At 41.9% G+C, this 14,389-nt stretch overlaps 1 protein-coding gene across 1 annotated transcript in view; it reads left to right on the top strand.

Moving 5' to 3' along the window:
* Nucleotides 1–14,389, top strand: part of col9a2 (procollagen, type IX, alpha 2) — a 213,495-nt gene continuing 199,106 nt past the window's right edge. Inside the window, exons 1-5 of the mRNA XM_072548624.1 lie at nt 1–160; nt 836–907; nt 1,599–1,634; nt 1,753–1,815; nt 10,945–10,998. Coding sequence (XP_072404725.1) covers nt 74–160; nt 836–907; nt 1,599–1,634; nt 1,753–1,815; nt 10,945–10,998 — 312 coding nt within the window. The 5' untranslated portion in view covers nt 1–73. The remainder of the gene's footprint in view (nt 161–835; nt 908–1,598; nt 1,635–1,752; nt 1,816–10,944; nt 10,999–14,389) is intronic.

Genomic DNA, 14,389 nt, shown 5'->3' with positions numbered 1-14,389 from the left:
CCCAACTGATCGCCTGAACCGGCGAGAAACGCGTGGATTGTATTTTTGCTTTCTCCAGGCGGAGTAACTCAGCATGGCTAGCCTGACCAGTATCTGGCGGCGCCCTGGAGTCCTGCGGCTTGTACTCTTGCTGCAAATCATCAGCTTGTGCTTGACCCAGGTACGTTCAGGGGTGAGATCGACCAAGAGATCGGTGGTATGATACAATACTGAAAAAGTGCGGGACAGAGTGCGCTGCAAATTTGTCCCGAATTGACAGGATGTTAATTATAACCCACAATGTGCAGCTCTCCACACTCCCCAACTGTCAACAGCTCCTTCTGAATCCAGGAATGTTGAAATCCAAGAGGAAATAATTTACCTTGAGTGAACTTAACATCTATCTCCCTCCCCAATTCTGAATTTCTTTGAATGAAGTGTGGTGTTTTGGGTGCCCGAGCTGTGAGGCAGTGAAATTCTTAGCCTTGAGCACGGGACTGGCTGAAGAAATAGCTGGGCAAAACGAAAAAAAGATACAATTCCAGTTCCCAGTCACTACCCAGAACAAGACAGAAGACTGGACTCGAAAGGTTAACTCTATCTCTCTACACAGGTGCTGCAGACCTCCTAAGTTTCTCTAGCAATTTCTGTTTCTACTGGTCTTGACAGGGGCTTCCAATAAGTCTATGATTTCTTATTCTGTTTAACTCTACTTGTACTTGTTCATCATTTTCCTAAAAAAACTTGAATAATATTTCGAAAACGTGACAGTTTTATTTTCTCCACTCCTGCGTCATTTTCTGATGTCTACATTTTACTCCAAGGTTTAAATCTTTCTCCGTCTCTTGCTTGCCAGGGTCCGTTCGATGAGCAGCGTGTAGTTGGATCCCCGGGCCCAGCCGGGGTTCCTGGATCAGACGGCATCGATGTGAGTATGCATGGGTTTTCAGGAGAGCTGTAAACAAAGGGCTGCATTGTCCCGGGTACCAGCCCGCAAAGTCTGGCGGCAGGGGGAGTCCCGAGGCCAGGTCCCAGTTTTCCCTGACTGCTGTGGGATTTCAAGGCAAAACCGAGTACAGTGCGTTAATTCATTCCCAATAAAACCTAACATCGATCTCACTCAGTAACATTCAATTTTGGATGTTTTGTTTCTTTAATAGAATGGCTACTTGAGCAGAAACTTAAGCGATTAAACGTTGTCGGTGTTCCTGAGAGAGACTGGGGACTGTTTGTGAAAGTTTAAGGCGAGGGCTGTGTTAGAAAACATTCAATTCAAAGAGGGGTTTAATTCCCTCCACATACTGCTAGCTAATTTTGTGAAAACAGAATAGTTCAGTTTTACGTCACAGTTTTTTAATGCCTATACGAAGTGTCGGACTGTCGTTATGCATTGATTCATTCACCAAAACTTGCTCCTTTAAAGTTTGGCACCTTTATAAATCTGGAACTTCATAATAATTGATTAAAAATAATTTAATTCAGTGTTAGAGGTGGCCATTTAAAGGGATGCTATAGGAGAATATGCAACAAAGAGAAGCTGGTGTATTATAACTGTTCCTGAAGCAATGTCTTTCAAAGATTTGCCCATGTACTTATGAGATATGTACTTCTTTTTCTAGGGGGAACGTGGACCTCCTGGGCCCCCTGGTCCAGCTGTAAGTGAATCTGCTCATTTCTGTCAAGTCTCTGTGTTCAATATCATTGGAGAAAAAATATTTTAGAACCTCAATTCAAAGAAAATTAACCAGAGCCTTAATTTTCACCATTATCTAGGGAGCAAAGGGTGATCCTGGTGAACCTGGACCAGATGGACCTCAAGGTGACCCGGGATATGATGTGAGTACCTTCCAAAGCAGTGGAGCTGTGATGTTTTTCACTGGGGTGTTACTGCACTGGTGAAATGTATCTCGCGGAGGGCCAGACTTTGTTAAATATTTTGTGTGTGAATGTGTCTCTGTCCCTCGTCATTCTTCCTTTGAAGATAACCAGTATCTCGGAATGAGCTGCAGCCACAGGAGATTCTTGAGGAGGAGAAATCCCGGCTCTTGGATTATAAATTCAACCTGATTTCGAGCTTTGTTGGACACTGAGCAATTCCTACACACTCTCCATTTGTGCATTTATTCTCTACACTGGGCATAGAGATTTGAATTGTATTTTCTACTTATTGGAATCTGCATTTTGTAGACTGCATGTACTGAGAATGAGGATCTGCATTATCTACACTCCATGTATCATCAAGAAGGACCATCAGTTTGCAATAATGTAGAATGGTCAACAAGATTGATGCCCATACAGCGTTCTCTGGACTGGGTTGAAAGTTGTTGTGAAGTAGTGCCTGCATGTCTTTCGGAGATGCCAACTCACTGGACATGCTGGAAACAGGGCCTTTGAAAGCAGGTACCTGGAATACAGAGAAACTGCAACTCTGCACAATCCAACTGATTTCCTAATTGGACAGGCATTCAAGAGAAATACATTTGCAACATTACAAAATAGAGAGGAGAATGGGACTGTTTGGAATGCTCTGCAGACAATTGAATCGATGGACTAAATGGCCTCCTTCTGTAATGGCTCTCTGATGGATTTGAAGCCTCCTTGAGTGCTGGAGGGCATCCTGGGAAATGACCTCTAACTCTCCTATTAACTGCCCATTGATCACAGACACAGCTTTTTGTTTCATGCTCAGAAGGAGGTCTCACATTTATTGTGTTAGCTGGAATAGTATTCTTTCTTTTCAAATCCATAGTCTATTTCTTTTTTTTGATTTGGGATTCTATCTTTAATACATTTCATTCAACTAAGTTTTAGAGGTGAACAGTGAGATCTCATTCAGAGTGCATGTGTTATGATCTTTGCAGTTTACCAGTCTAGTACTTTTTCAGCTTGTCCCACATTGGAAGTCAATCTAGTAATGAGAAGGCCTTGCCCAGGCAACTCATCTAATCCCTGTGAATTTTAGTGTCATTGAGCATAAACAATGAGGTCAAATCTACTGTGTTAAACGTGAATGAACTCAATGGACAAAGTGGGCCATATGTTTACTGATTTGGGATATCTGGAGCCCTTTAAAAATGTATATATGATTTATTTACTGCGTGGAATTTAAGAGGCACTTGATAAACAACCATATTTTAGACTTATTTGAAACTAGCACATGCAATTAAAGGACTGGCGGTAACTTGGGTATGCAATTAATTAAAGGATAGAAGGCAAGAAGCAATTGTGAATGGGTATCTTTCTGACTGGAGAGAGGTACAATGGAACCATCAAGAGTCAGTATTAGAACCATTGCATTTCTTCTTTTCTATGTGAAAGACTCAGCTTTGTGTATATGGGAGTATGATTTCAAAGTTTGTGGATGATGCAAACTTGCAAATGTAATCAGTGGTAAGCAGAAGAGTAGCAGATTACAGGAGGATTTAGACAGTCCAGTGTCATGATCAACTAGGCGAAAGTGAGGGCTGCAGATGCTGGAGATCAGATTCTAGATTAAAGTGGTGCTGGAAAAGCACAGCAGGTTCAGGCAGCATCCGAAGAGCAGGAAAATCGACGTTTCAGTGATTCCTGATGAAGGTCTTTTGCCTGAAATGTTGATTTTCCTGCTTCTCGGATGCTGCCGGACCTGCTGTGCTTTTTCAGCACCACTCTAATCTTGAGTCCAGTGTTATGGACAGACATGGTAGTTGGCCATGTGGGTACTTGGTTATTGATTGAATCTGCAGTCAGACTTCTTAGTAACTGATAATGTTTGTTTATTGTTACACTGCATGCAATGATAAGGCTACAGAGTGGGAGGCTTCAAGGTGTGTACAACAATTAACTTCCTCCTGGAGCTCTAACACATGACCACGGAGGTCACAGTGATATCATTGCTTACCACAAAGGTCTATTTACATAATTATCAAAGCCAACATGGTTTGGGGTATTCTGGCATAGTGGTAGTGTACCTATCTCTGAGCCAAAAGGCCTGGGTTCAAGTCCCACCTGCTCCAGAGGTGTGTAATAACACCTTTCCCACAGGTTGATGCAAATATCAAACCCTATAACTACATATGACGGATGGAACTGATTGTGGACAAGTGTGAAGTGATCAGTTATGGACCGTGGCAAATGCAGAGGCAATGTAATCTCAGTTAGGCTCTTTTGATGAGTTTTGATAGCACAGGCTGCGTATTGAGAAATCTTTGCTAAGGCAGTTAAAAAGGCACATGGGATCATTGGCTTTGTAAGTAGGGGCATTAAATACAAAAACAAGAGAGCTTTACCAAACCTGTATCAAACACCAATGAACTGTGACTGATTCCAGGCACCACAGTTAGGAAGAGTGTCAGGGCCTTGAAGGCAATACCTTGAGGTGGGCATAGAGGGTAATATCAGGAAAGAGGAGAGATCGGAAAAGTTGTGCTTGTTCTTCTTAGAATGGAGAAGGTTAAAGGGAAACCAAGTACATTACTTCTAAAGGGCCAGAACAGTAAGGGAATTCTGCTGAGCCTGTTTCAAATCCTGGTGTGGACACTGTGTGCCATTCTAGTCACTGTATGATAGACACTGGCGGGGGGAGGGGGTGGTTACTACAGTAAACACAGGGTAGGGATGGGTGTGGATGTGATGCTCTTTGGGAGGGGTAGTATGGACTCCTTGGGCTAAATAGCCTACTTCCACACTTTAGATGTGAAGTCTGCAGGATTGTTGGGAATAAGCTAGGGTGTGGGATTAAATTAGAAGTCACACACAGACAACTGAGTTACCTCCTTTGTGCTGTTTGATTCATTGGGGTGAATTTTGTCACTCCTCAATGGCTTGTTTGAAGACTGGAGGTTTATAAAATAAAGTGGGTGGGAAGTGATTCTGGAGGTGGTGGGTGTTAGGAAAGGCCTCAGCCAACTTGTCCAATCTTTGATCATATGAGGTACTCTTTTGGGATCTCCTGTGCCCATTGAGAGCACTCCTTTGAAGTGGGTTTACCCCTTTGTGCCTTCTACCCCATCTCTAAAACCTGAAATCTTTCCCTCAACCACCCCCACAGTGATGTCCCTGATTCCTCCCTGACAATATCCTGGGATTTATTTTTCAGTCAGGTCGCTGGTTTCATCCTCCTTGGATCTGCTTGTAGTCCCAGCAGGAACCACTACAATATTCTGGCGCTGCTAGGACTATATAGCGTGCTGATCAAGCAGATTGGCTGACTGTTTTTGATAGTGAGACTTCTTCCAATGTTGGTGGAATGGGGAGTCATGGTGTATTGTTGGTGCAAGGTAACCCTGTTAAAGTCAAAGCAATGTCAAGTGCCCTTTTAACTAGTGCCAGATGCCCTTCTAATTCTGCGCCGTGATTCTGCTGTAGACAGAAATGGAGGTTAAGCAAATCTTGTGTGCTGTTCATCTTTCATTCTTTTCAACAACCTTTCCATATCTATTGTCCTCCACTTCAATTAACCCTCTGATTGTATCAACCAGAAGCCATGGAAAAGAAGTTACTTGACTAGGCCACCTCAAAGGCTGGATGGTCTCAAAACTATGGACCTGATGGGACTACTTCAAAACTTGTATTTGAATGGGGCTAGCTCAAAAGTATTCATGTACAATGCAGATAGGATACTGTTCAACGACTGTGAAGCATTACAGCAAAACATCCATAAACCAAACATTACGGCTTTTGCACAATTTTATTAAGGTGTCACTGCACTCACGTTTTGGAAACTGTGGCTGATGTTAGCCTGTTCTTTTGAGTGATTAATTTAAGAATAAAAAGAAAGGTCCAGAGCCAGCCAAGGAATTGCCGCAGTAACCTCCCTTCACCTCGCCGCCTGGATTTGAATGCACCCTGCATTCTGAAGTCATGCTGGCAACTTTCTAAAGTTTTCGTTGGCCTATCAGATGAAATAATTGGTTAAAAATCAGTCCTTTCTGTGTACCTGGATTGGCAGTGAAGGATCAAATAGTGGATTTTGGTAATTCAGAGTTACAGTGGACTTCCAGTTTCAGGAATCTGTTTGCTATTTTCTCGTCATGGAACAGTAATTGAGCGTTACCCTAAATCTCATCCCAAACACTTCTAAGATAACTGCTGTTAGTGGAACTGAAGGAGCCATGTTTTGCATAGCTGAGTGCAATCAGATTTAAATATCGAAGATTTTTAAATCTATAATATCAACTTCTCAGCTTAAGAAGCAAACGGTTCCTCTGGGATTTGGAAACATTGCCAAGTGGCAAGGTCCCTTCTCCTGCAGGAACTTGTTAAATTCCTTGTCCTCCCCAACAACATTTAACTTGCTAAGAACAGTTTATTGATTAGGTCAAGACCTTGGTGTTGGGCACGTGGTTTTGAGGACAGTCGGAACACTCTGTGCTTTTGGTTCAAGTCTAGGATTGCCATAAATTATAGGGCGGGAAGTGAAAAATTAATTCTGAAAAAGCTGTCTTCAGAGTTCATGATGAAGCTAATGATGTAGGGAGTAGCTTATTAACGTAGATAGAAGAGTATCTGGCTAACAGGAACAGGGATGGTAAAATGTATTGAGTGGTTTGCCAATTTGTAGAAATGACTTGGATGAAGGGAAAGGGAGTATGGTTGCCAAGTTTGCTGATGACAGTAAGATGAGAAAGTTGAGTTGTGAAGAGGATGTAAGGATGCTGCAAAAAGATACAGACTGGTTCAGAGAGTGGGCAAGGATGTGGCAAGTGAACAATAAAGTGTGAAACCTTTTTTTAAGCTTAGATACTTACAGTATAGAAACAGGCCCAATGGCCCAACAAGTCAACACTGACCCTCCAAAGAGCAATCCACCTAAACCCATCCCCCTACCCTACATTTCCCTCTGAGTAATGCACCTAACACTATAGGCAATTTAGAATGGCCAATTCACCTGGCCCACACATTTTTGGATTGTGGGAGGAAACCCACACAGACATAGAGAGAATGTGCAAACTCCACACAGTCAGTCACCTGAGCCAGGAATCAAACCCAGGTCCCTGGCGCTGTGAGGCAATAGTGCTAACCATTGAGCTACCATGCCATCCACAAATAATGTGCAAACAGTTTGGCAGAAAGATTTGTCTAAGTGGTGAGAGAAGCAAAGGATCTCAGTGTCTCAGGAATCTCAAAAGATTAGTGTGCAGGTACAGCAAGAAATCAGGAAAGCTAATAAAATGCAAGGGGAACTGCTTACAAAAGTAGAGAGCTTATGCTTCAGTTTTACAGGACATCAGTGAGACTGTATCTGCAGTATTGTGCATGATATTGGACACTAATTTAACAAAGGACATAAATACCTTAGAAATAATTCAGAGAAGGTTGACTAGACTCATATATGGTATGGAGAGATTACCTTATGGGGAAAGGTTGATCAGGCTGGGCTTGAATTTGTTGGAATTTAGAAGAGTAAAAGGTGACTTGATCAAAACATATTAGGTCCTGAGGGGTCTTGGCAGAGTAGATGCGGAGAGGATGTTTTATTTTATGGGATAATCTAGAACTAGGGGTCACTGTTTATTTAAAGCAGATATTAAGCAAAAAACGTTCTCTCCGAAGGTCATCAGTCCTTGGAAATCTTTTCTAATATTTTTAAGGCAGAGGCAGATTGATTCTAAGCAAGGAGGTGCAAGGTTTTCAAGAGGAGGTGGGAATATAGATATGAGGTTACAAACAGTTCAGCCATGATCTTACTGAATGACAGAGCAGGTTTGAAGGATTAAATGGTCAACTCCTATGGCTAGTTCATATGAGTGTTTGCAGCTCTTTGTGTATGCTGTGCATCTCTAGCTGTCTTTGCAAATTCTAATTTCTCCAGTTTTACTTAGAATTCAACCCGATGCTGCTATTGCTGTTGAGCCTGATATGTTTGAAGTCCAAGTTGCTCCAAATCTTCTAGCAAACGTTTAATTGGATTGATGATACTGAGCTTGTAGTTCATTGTGCTTCCTTTCTTTCTCTTTCTGTCCTTTATTCATTTTTGTTAGCTGAGCAGAGATGTATCCTAAAGACTACTTCATATTTGAGATGGTAGTGTCAAATCTAGATTTATCATGAGCTAGTTGTTCGGTCTTTTTGCCTCTTGAATTTACATTTGTCTTTCCAGAGCAGAGAGCTAAGACCTTAGCTCCACTAATTCAGAAGAAAGTGAAGTGTTCCATGTTTCTTTCATATTCAATTCCAAAAGTGTTTCTTGAATATTCTGCTGTGATTTCAGTTGTATCTCTGATGTTTAACTGATTGCATGGGTTTTGACTAGTGCAAAGTGATAATGCTGGTAAATATGCAATTACCTCATTAACATGATGCTTTTCACTGCAGTTCACCATGTCATGTTAATGATGATTTTCTAATAATCAATCACCTGCCAGAAATTGATTAACTCCAGGGGTTAGTTTATTTAGCATAGTAAAACGGAATAAATTGTGAAGCAGACATTACAGCAAGCTAACTGCACAAATGTGTATGTAGCTTGCAAACTCAGAGCAGACTAACCTCCAGGAAGAGTCGCAACATCTTGTACACATTCCACATGTAATCGATAAAGATGAATTCTCTTCACGGCCAGGTATACGTACAACAGGAAGAACAGAATGACTGACAACAGTTGCCTCGAGAAGACCAGAATAAAAGTGGAAGTCATAGAGTCATAGAGATGTACAGCATGGAATCAGACCCTTCAGTCCAACCCGTCCATGCCGACCAGATATCCCAACCCAATCTAGTCCCACCTGCCAGCACCCGGCCCATATCCCTCCAAACCCTTCCTATTCATATACCCGTCCAAAGTCATTATGATCTGAAATTGTTGAACTCAGTGTTGAGTTGATTCAGTTAAAGGCAAAATGTAACTTGATTGTCAATGAAGTAATAGAGAGGCCTGATGAAGGGAATAGAAACAGAGAAACAGGGAAAATAGCAGCAGGAGTAGGCCATTCATCCCTTTCAGCCTGCTCTGCCACTCAGTATGATTATGGCTAATGATCTAACTCAATATTCTGTTCCCACTTTCTCCTTTTGATGTCTTCAGCCATAAGAACCAGTTCTAACTCCATCTTGAAAACCTTCAATATTTTGCCCCTAACTGCTTTCTAGGAAATGTTAGTGATGTGACAACGTTTACAGAAGCACCGAGGCAGAAGAAATGGGGACAAAGTGGGAAAATACAATAGGAAGCCCTCTGATGGGGTGCAGAACGGGAGAAACTACATGGCAGTGGGATAATGGAGCAAGAACAAATGGGAGGGTCATGGGTGAAGACATTTCTCCTCATCTGCATCCTAAATGGCCTATCCTATATCATTAGACTGTGACTTTCTGGTTCTGGACTGCCTGGTCATCGGGAAAGTCCTTTCTCTGTTTGTCCTGTTTAGTCCTGTTAGAATTTTATCGGTTTCTATGAGATCCAATGAGTTTGCTGTGAACATGGACTTCTGAAAGGTGATTGAAAAAGTGCCATGTAACAGGCTTTTCAGCAAAGCTGAAACTCATGGAATCAAAGGACATTAGCAGGATGGATACCATATTGGTTGAGTGACAGGAAACCGTGAATAGTGATTTGTTGGTTTAACGACTGACAAAGCTATGTAGTGTGGTTCTCCAGGGGTCATGGTTTGTACCCCTACATTTCCTGGCATAGATATTAATGACCTGAACTTGGGAGAACAGGACAGCCTTTCAAAGTTTGTGGGTGGCACAAAACTTGAAAGTAATGCAAATGCTGCGGTAGACAGTGATAGACCCCCAGAGGATACAGGCTTATGGAGTGGACAGATGTAGCAGATGAAATTTAACCAGTTGTGTGAAGTGACACATTTTGGTTAGAAGAATGAGGAGAAGCAACATAAAATAAGGTGTGTGGTGCTAAAGAAACAGAGGGACCTGTGAGAATATGTGTACAAATGGTTGAAGATAGTAGGACAGATTGAGAGAAGAGTTAATCGTGGATATGGAGTCCTAGGCTTCACAAGTAGTTACATGGAGTACAAAAGCGAGCAAGTTATGATGAATCTTTTAAAATCACTGGTTTGGTCTCAACTGGAGTATAGAAGACACTATGCTATAGGAAGGATGTAAATGCATTAGGAAGGTTGAAGAAATATTTGAGAGAATTGTGCTGGGGTGATTCACTTCAGTTGAGGGTAAGATTGGAGAGACTGGGCTGTTCTCCTTGGAGAGATTTAATTGTGGTATTCAAAATCATGAGGGGACTGGACACAAACGATAGGGAGATACTGATCGTATTTGTGAGAACAAGGGGACACACATTAAAGCAAAAGAAACAGGGGCAATGTGAGGAAAAGCTATTTTATGCAGCAAGTGGTCAGGATCTGCCTGCACTGTCTGAAAGCGATTGAATAATTATCTGAAGAAGGTAAATTTGCAGGGCTGAGGGAAAAAGTGGAGCGTGGGTCTGGTTGTATTACTCTTGCAAGGAATTGGCAAGGAGACACTATGGGCCAAATGGCATCTTTCTGCCCTGTGACAGTTCTATGACGCTGACTCTTCTGCCATTTAGACTTGCCTTTTGTTTCTTTTCTTACTCCATCATCCCATTTGTCATGTAATTTCTCCCACCTCCCACTTCTCCTGCCTCTGTGCTTGTGTGAAGTTTGTTACATCACTAACATTTCCTAATTTTGGTGAATTGTCTTTGACCTCTCCTTACAGGTACTGCCAAACCTCCTGACTTTTTCCAGCATTGTTCGTTTTTATTGGAGAGTTCAGAATGCCATACTGGGAGAAATGGGACAAATGTCTTTCTCTGAGTTTGCATTCAGGGGTATTTCTGGAATTTTGCTAGATCTGTGAGTCACACCTAAAACTCATACAGATTTCAGCCCCTTTAACAGTCATTGAAATCGGGATAAAAGACATTGGATGTATTCCTTTTCTAATACTATTGATACTGATGTATCCATTGGACTCAAGACATATTGATTAATTGAAAAGATGTATTTTAATGTCTGTCCTCTTTTGTTTATTACACAGGGTCTGGAAGGTCCAAAGGGTGAACCAGGGATACCTGGAAGGCCAGGTCCCAAAGTGAGTAAAATTGTGTTTCAGTTTTCATTCGGAAGCAACTAAGAAGAAGGTTCTTGAGTACTGAGAGATGACCTGGGTGATGATCTATGACTGACAAATGTCACATTGGAAACACTGAGTATGGAGGATAGAGAATACAAGGACAGGCTGCTGCTGTTTCTTGTTGTGAGCTGATGTTTTTGTCCCTCACTGAAGCCAGATGACTTCAGTGTCTTTATTGAGCTTTAGTGAAGACCAAGTCCAGAGTCTAAGATCCAGCATTAAGAAGTGCCACAAATGCTTTACATGAATATATATTATTCTCTCTCATCCATCGCACTGGGGGCTCCTGGAATACTGCTGAAGTGGGTGACCTCTATCCGCCAGTATACACCTCTTTGTGAGTCTCAAATAAGTTGTCACTTTAATTGGACAGATTGGGCAGTGATTAACTTGATACTGTTCAGCATCAAATATGGAAAAAAAACCATTTATGAGGATGACACACAGAATTTGCAGAGAGATATAGGTAGGTTAGGTGAATGGGCAGAAACTTGTCACATGGAATATAATGTGGGAAAATGTACACTTTGGCAAAAAGAATAGAGAAAAGCTGCATAAAGGCACAGAGGAATTTATGACCCCCAGTGCATGATTCAAAAATAGCCAGTATATAAGTTTTGCAGGTGATTGGGAAGGCAAATGGATGTTGGTCTTTATTTCCAAGCGATTAAAGCAGGAAGTAGGGAAGTCTTGCTAACATTAGACAAGGTGCTAGTCAGACCACAGCTGGAACACTGTGAGCAGTTTGTTTCCCTTATTGAGTGAGTGTGAAACTAGCATCAGAGAAAGTCTAGAGCAGGTTTAGATTAGATTCCCTACAGTACTGAAACAGGACCTTTGGCCCAGCAAGTCCACACTGACCCTCCGAAAGAGTAACCCACTCAGACCCATTCTGCTACCCTATATTTACCCCTGACTAGTGCACCTAACACTATGGGCAATTTAGCATGGCCAATTCACGTGACCTGCACATCTTTGGATTGTGGGAGGAAACTGGAGTATCCGGAGGAAACCCACACAGATGCAGGGAGAATGTGCAACCTCCACACAGACAGTCACCCAAGGTTGGAGTCAAACCCAGGTCCCTGGCATCGTGAGACAGCAGTGCTAACCACTGAGCCGCCGTGCCATCCACTACACTATACTTTGGTATGGCAGGACTGTTTAATGAGAAGAGGTTGGATAGGTTGGACCTATTCCATTCCTCATTCCTGAAGAAGGGCTCATGCCCGAAACGTCGATTCTCCTGCTCCTTGGATGCTGCCTGACCTGATGCGCTTTTCCAGCAACACATTTTCAGCTCTGATCTCCAGCATCTACAATCCTCACTTTCTCCTTGAGGATTATCAGATCAGCCATAATCTCATTGAATGGCCACCTTCTCCTCCTGCATATTGTGGTCTTCTGGAATAATAAGGCTGTCTGCTCAACTGAAGTCTTACAGGATAAAACACTGGGACTTGTGGAGACTTGATGGGATTGTTCTCTGGGCAGAGAAGGATAACAACAGATTTATAATGGCTTTGAAAGTGATGCAGGGTTTCTAAGAGGTGATTGGAATTGTTTGCAGCAGCGGGAGAGATACTAAGGAGAGGTTTAACATTTTGAGAAAAATGCTAGAGAGAATTTGTTAGTGCAGGTAATTGGAGCACAGACAGATCAGCCGTGATCAAATTGAATGGCAAAATAGGTTTAAGGAACTGAATTGTATTTTTCTGATCCTATATACCAGTACTAATCCTGGGAAATGGTAAAACTGGGGAGTGATAGTCCATAGTTGTGACACCATCAAGCTGCAGGTTAGGGAGTCCAAGAATTGAGAGATTATGCTCTTCTTCTGGGTGCTGTTATTTACAGTGACAATGTTAATATTTAAATACTACTCTTTTGGTTTTGCATTGCATCAGTCAAGTCTCCCTTCTGTCCTGGCACTGAGTCCCACCCCAGCATCAGAAAGATCCCCCTCAATGTTGAAATGGGCTTCAGCGTAGGAGTCTGGGCCTGAGCCCATGGTGGGAACAGCAACAATCCTAAACCTCACATGTCGAACAGTATCAGTCGGGTGGAGGAAATATCAATGTCTGTGTTCCAAGAGATGAAGTTTGAATGTGAAAAGGGCAGACGTGCACAATGAGGCTGGACAAGATAGTTGAGGTGGTAAATGGTGTGTTAATTCTAAACGTAAATGTTTTTAGACATCTTAACAGATTTACATGTGTGCCAAGAAATGAGCCAGCTAATATTTTATAAAAGGCAGGTAAGTTAATAATAATGTCACAATGTTAAATGAAATGGTTTCATCATGTCAGTGCACCACCATATCATTTTTGAGTTGTAGAATTCAGCCTAGTGTTGAGTGAAGGTGGAAAGTCCTCTCTTATGGCTGTCAGAATTTGGGAATTACATTTGCCAACTCTATCCCTGCTGGTTATGAAACTGAGAGCTTCTCAAATCTGACTCCCATTTGAATTCCATTGACAATCTCTTACATCACAAAATGATTCAGATTCATTGTATGACTTTGGTCCCAGACAGACCAACGTATTTCTGACATTCTGCAGGCAATTATTTTAAGGAAGGTTTTAATATTCTTATTGTGATCTTGGACTATCTTTCACTGAGTGGAAGAGGGAGTTGTTAAGAGAAAATCTTTCAATACTGCACCAGTAGTGTGCATCGGTCTTGACATCACAGCTGTTTTTATCAGAATTTTGTCGATTGAGCAAAATTAGTTTTCTTTGTGGCCTGATCCAAAGTAAAACTGAAAGGAAATTTTTGAAGAGAAGAATCGCACACTTGTTTTTATTGCAGGCATATTCCTTTGTTTCTGACTCTCTAAAACTTGTCATTCAGCCTCTTGAGCCTGCTTTGCCATCAGTTTTATTTATTTGTTTGTGGAATGTGGGCTAGACCAAGATGTATTGCCCATCCCTAATGGCCCATAGAAGATGGTGACTCTATAGTCTTTGGGTTATAGGGACATCCACAATGCAGATAGGACAGGGGGAGGGGGAATTCCAGGATCTTGACTCAGTGAAGGAACAGTGATATTTTCTAAATTAGGATGGCGAGTGGCTTTAAGAGGAATTTGCAGATGGTTGTGTTCCCATGTACTTGCTGCCTTTTTCCTTCCGAATGGTAAAGGTTGTCGGTTTGGTGAGTGCTGTCAAAAGAACTTTGGTCAGTTTCTGCAGTGTATCTTCTATATGGTATATTCTGCTGGTTCTGAAAATCATTAGTAAAGGTAGTGAATGTTGAAGGTGAGGGCTGGAGTGCCAGTCAAGCAGGCCATTTTGTCCTGGATGGCGTCAAGCTTCTTGTAATGTTAAAGAATCATTAGAGATGTACA

The sequence above is a fragment of the Chiloscyllium punctatum genome, chromosome 27, assembly GCF_047496795.1.
Source record: "Chiloscyllium punctatum isolate Juve2018m chromosome 27, sChiPun1.3, whole genome shotgun sequence".
NCBI classification, from domain to species: domain Eukaryota; kingdom Metazoa; phylum Chordata; class Chondrichthyes; order Orectolobiformes; family Hemiscylliidae; genus Chiloscyllium; species Chiloscyllium punctatum.
This window is presented reverse-complemented; position numbering and strand designations above follow the sequence as displayed.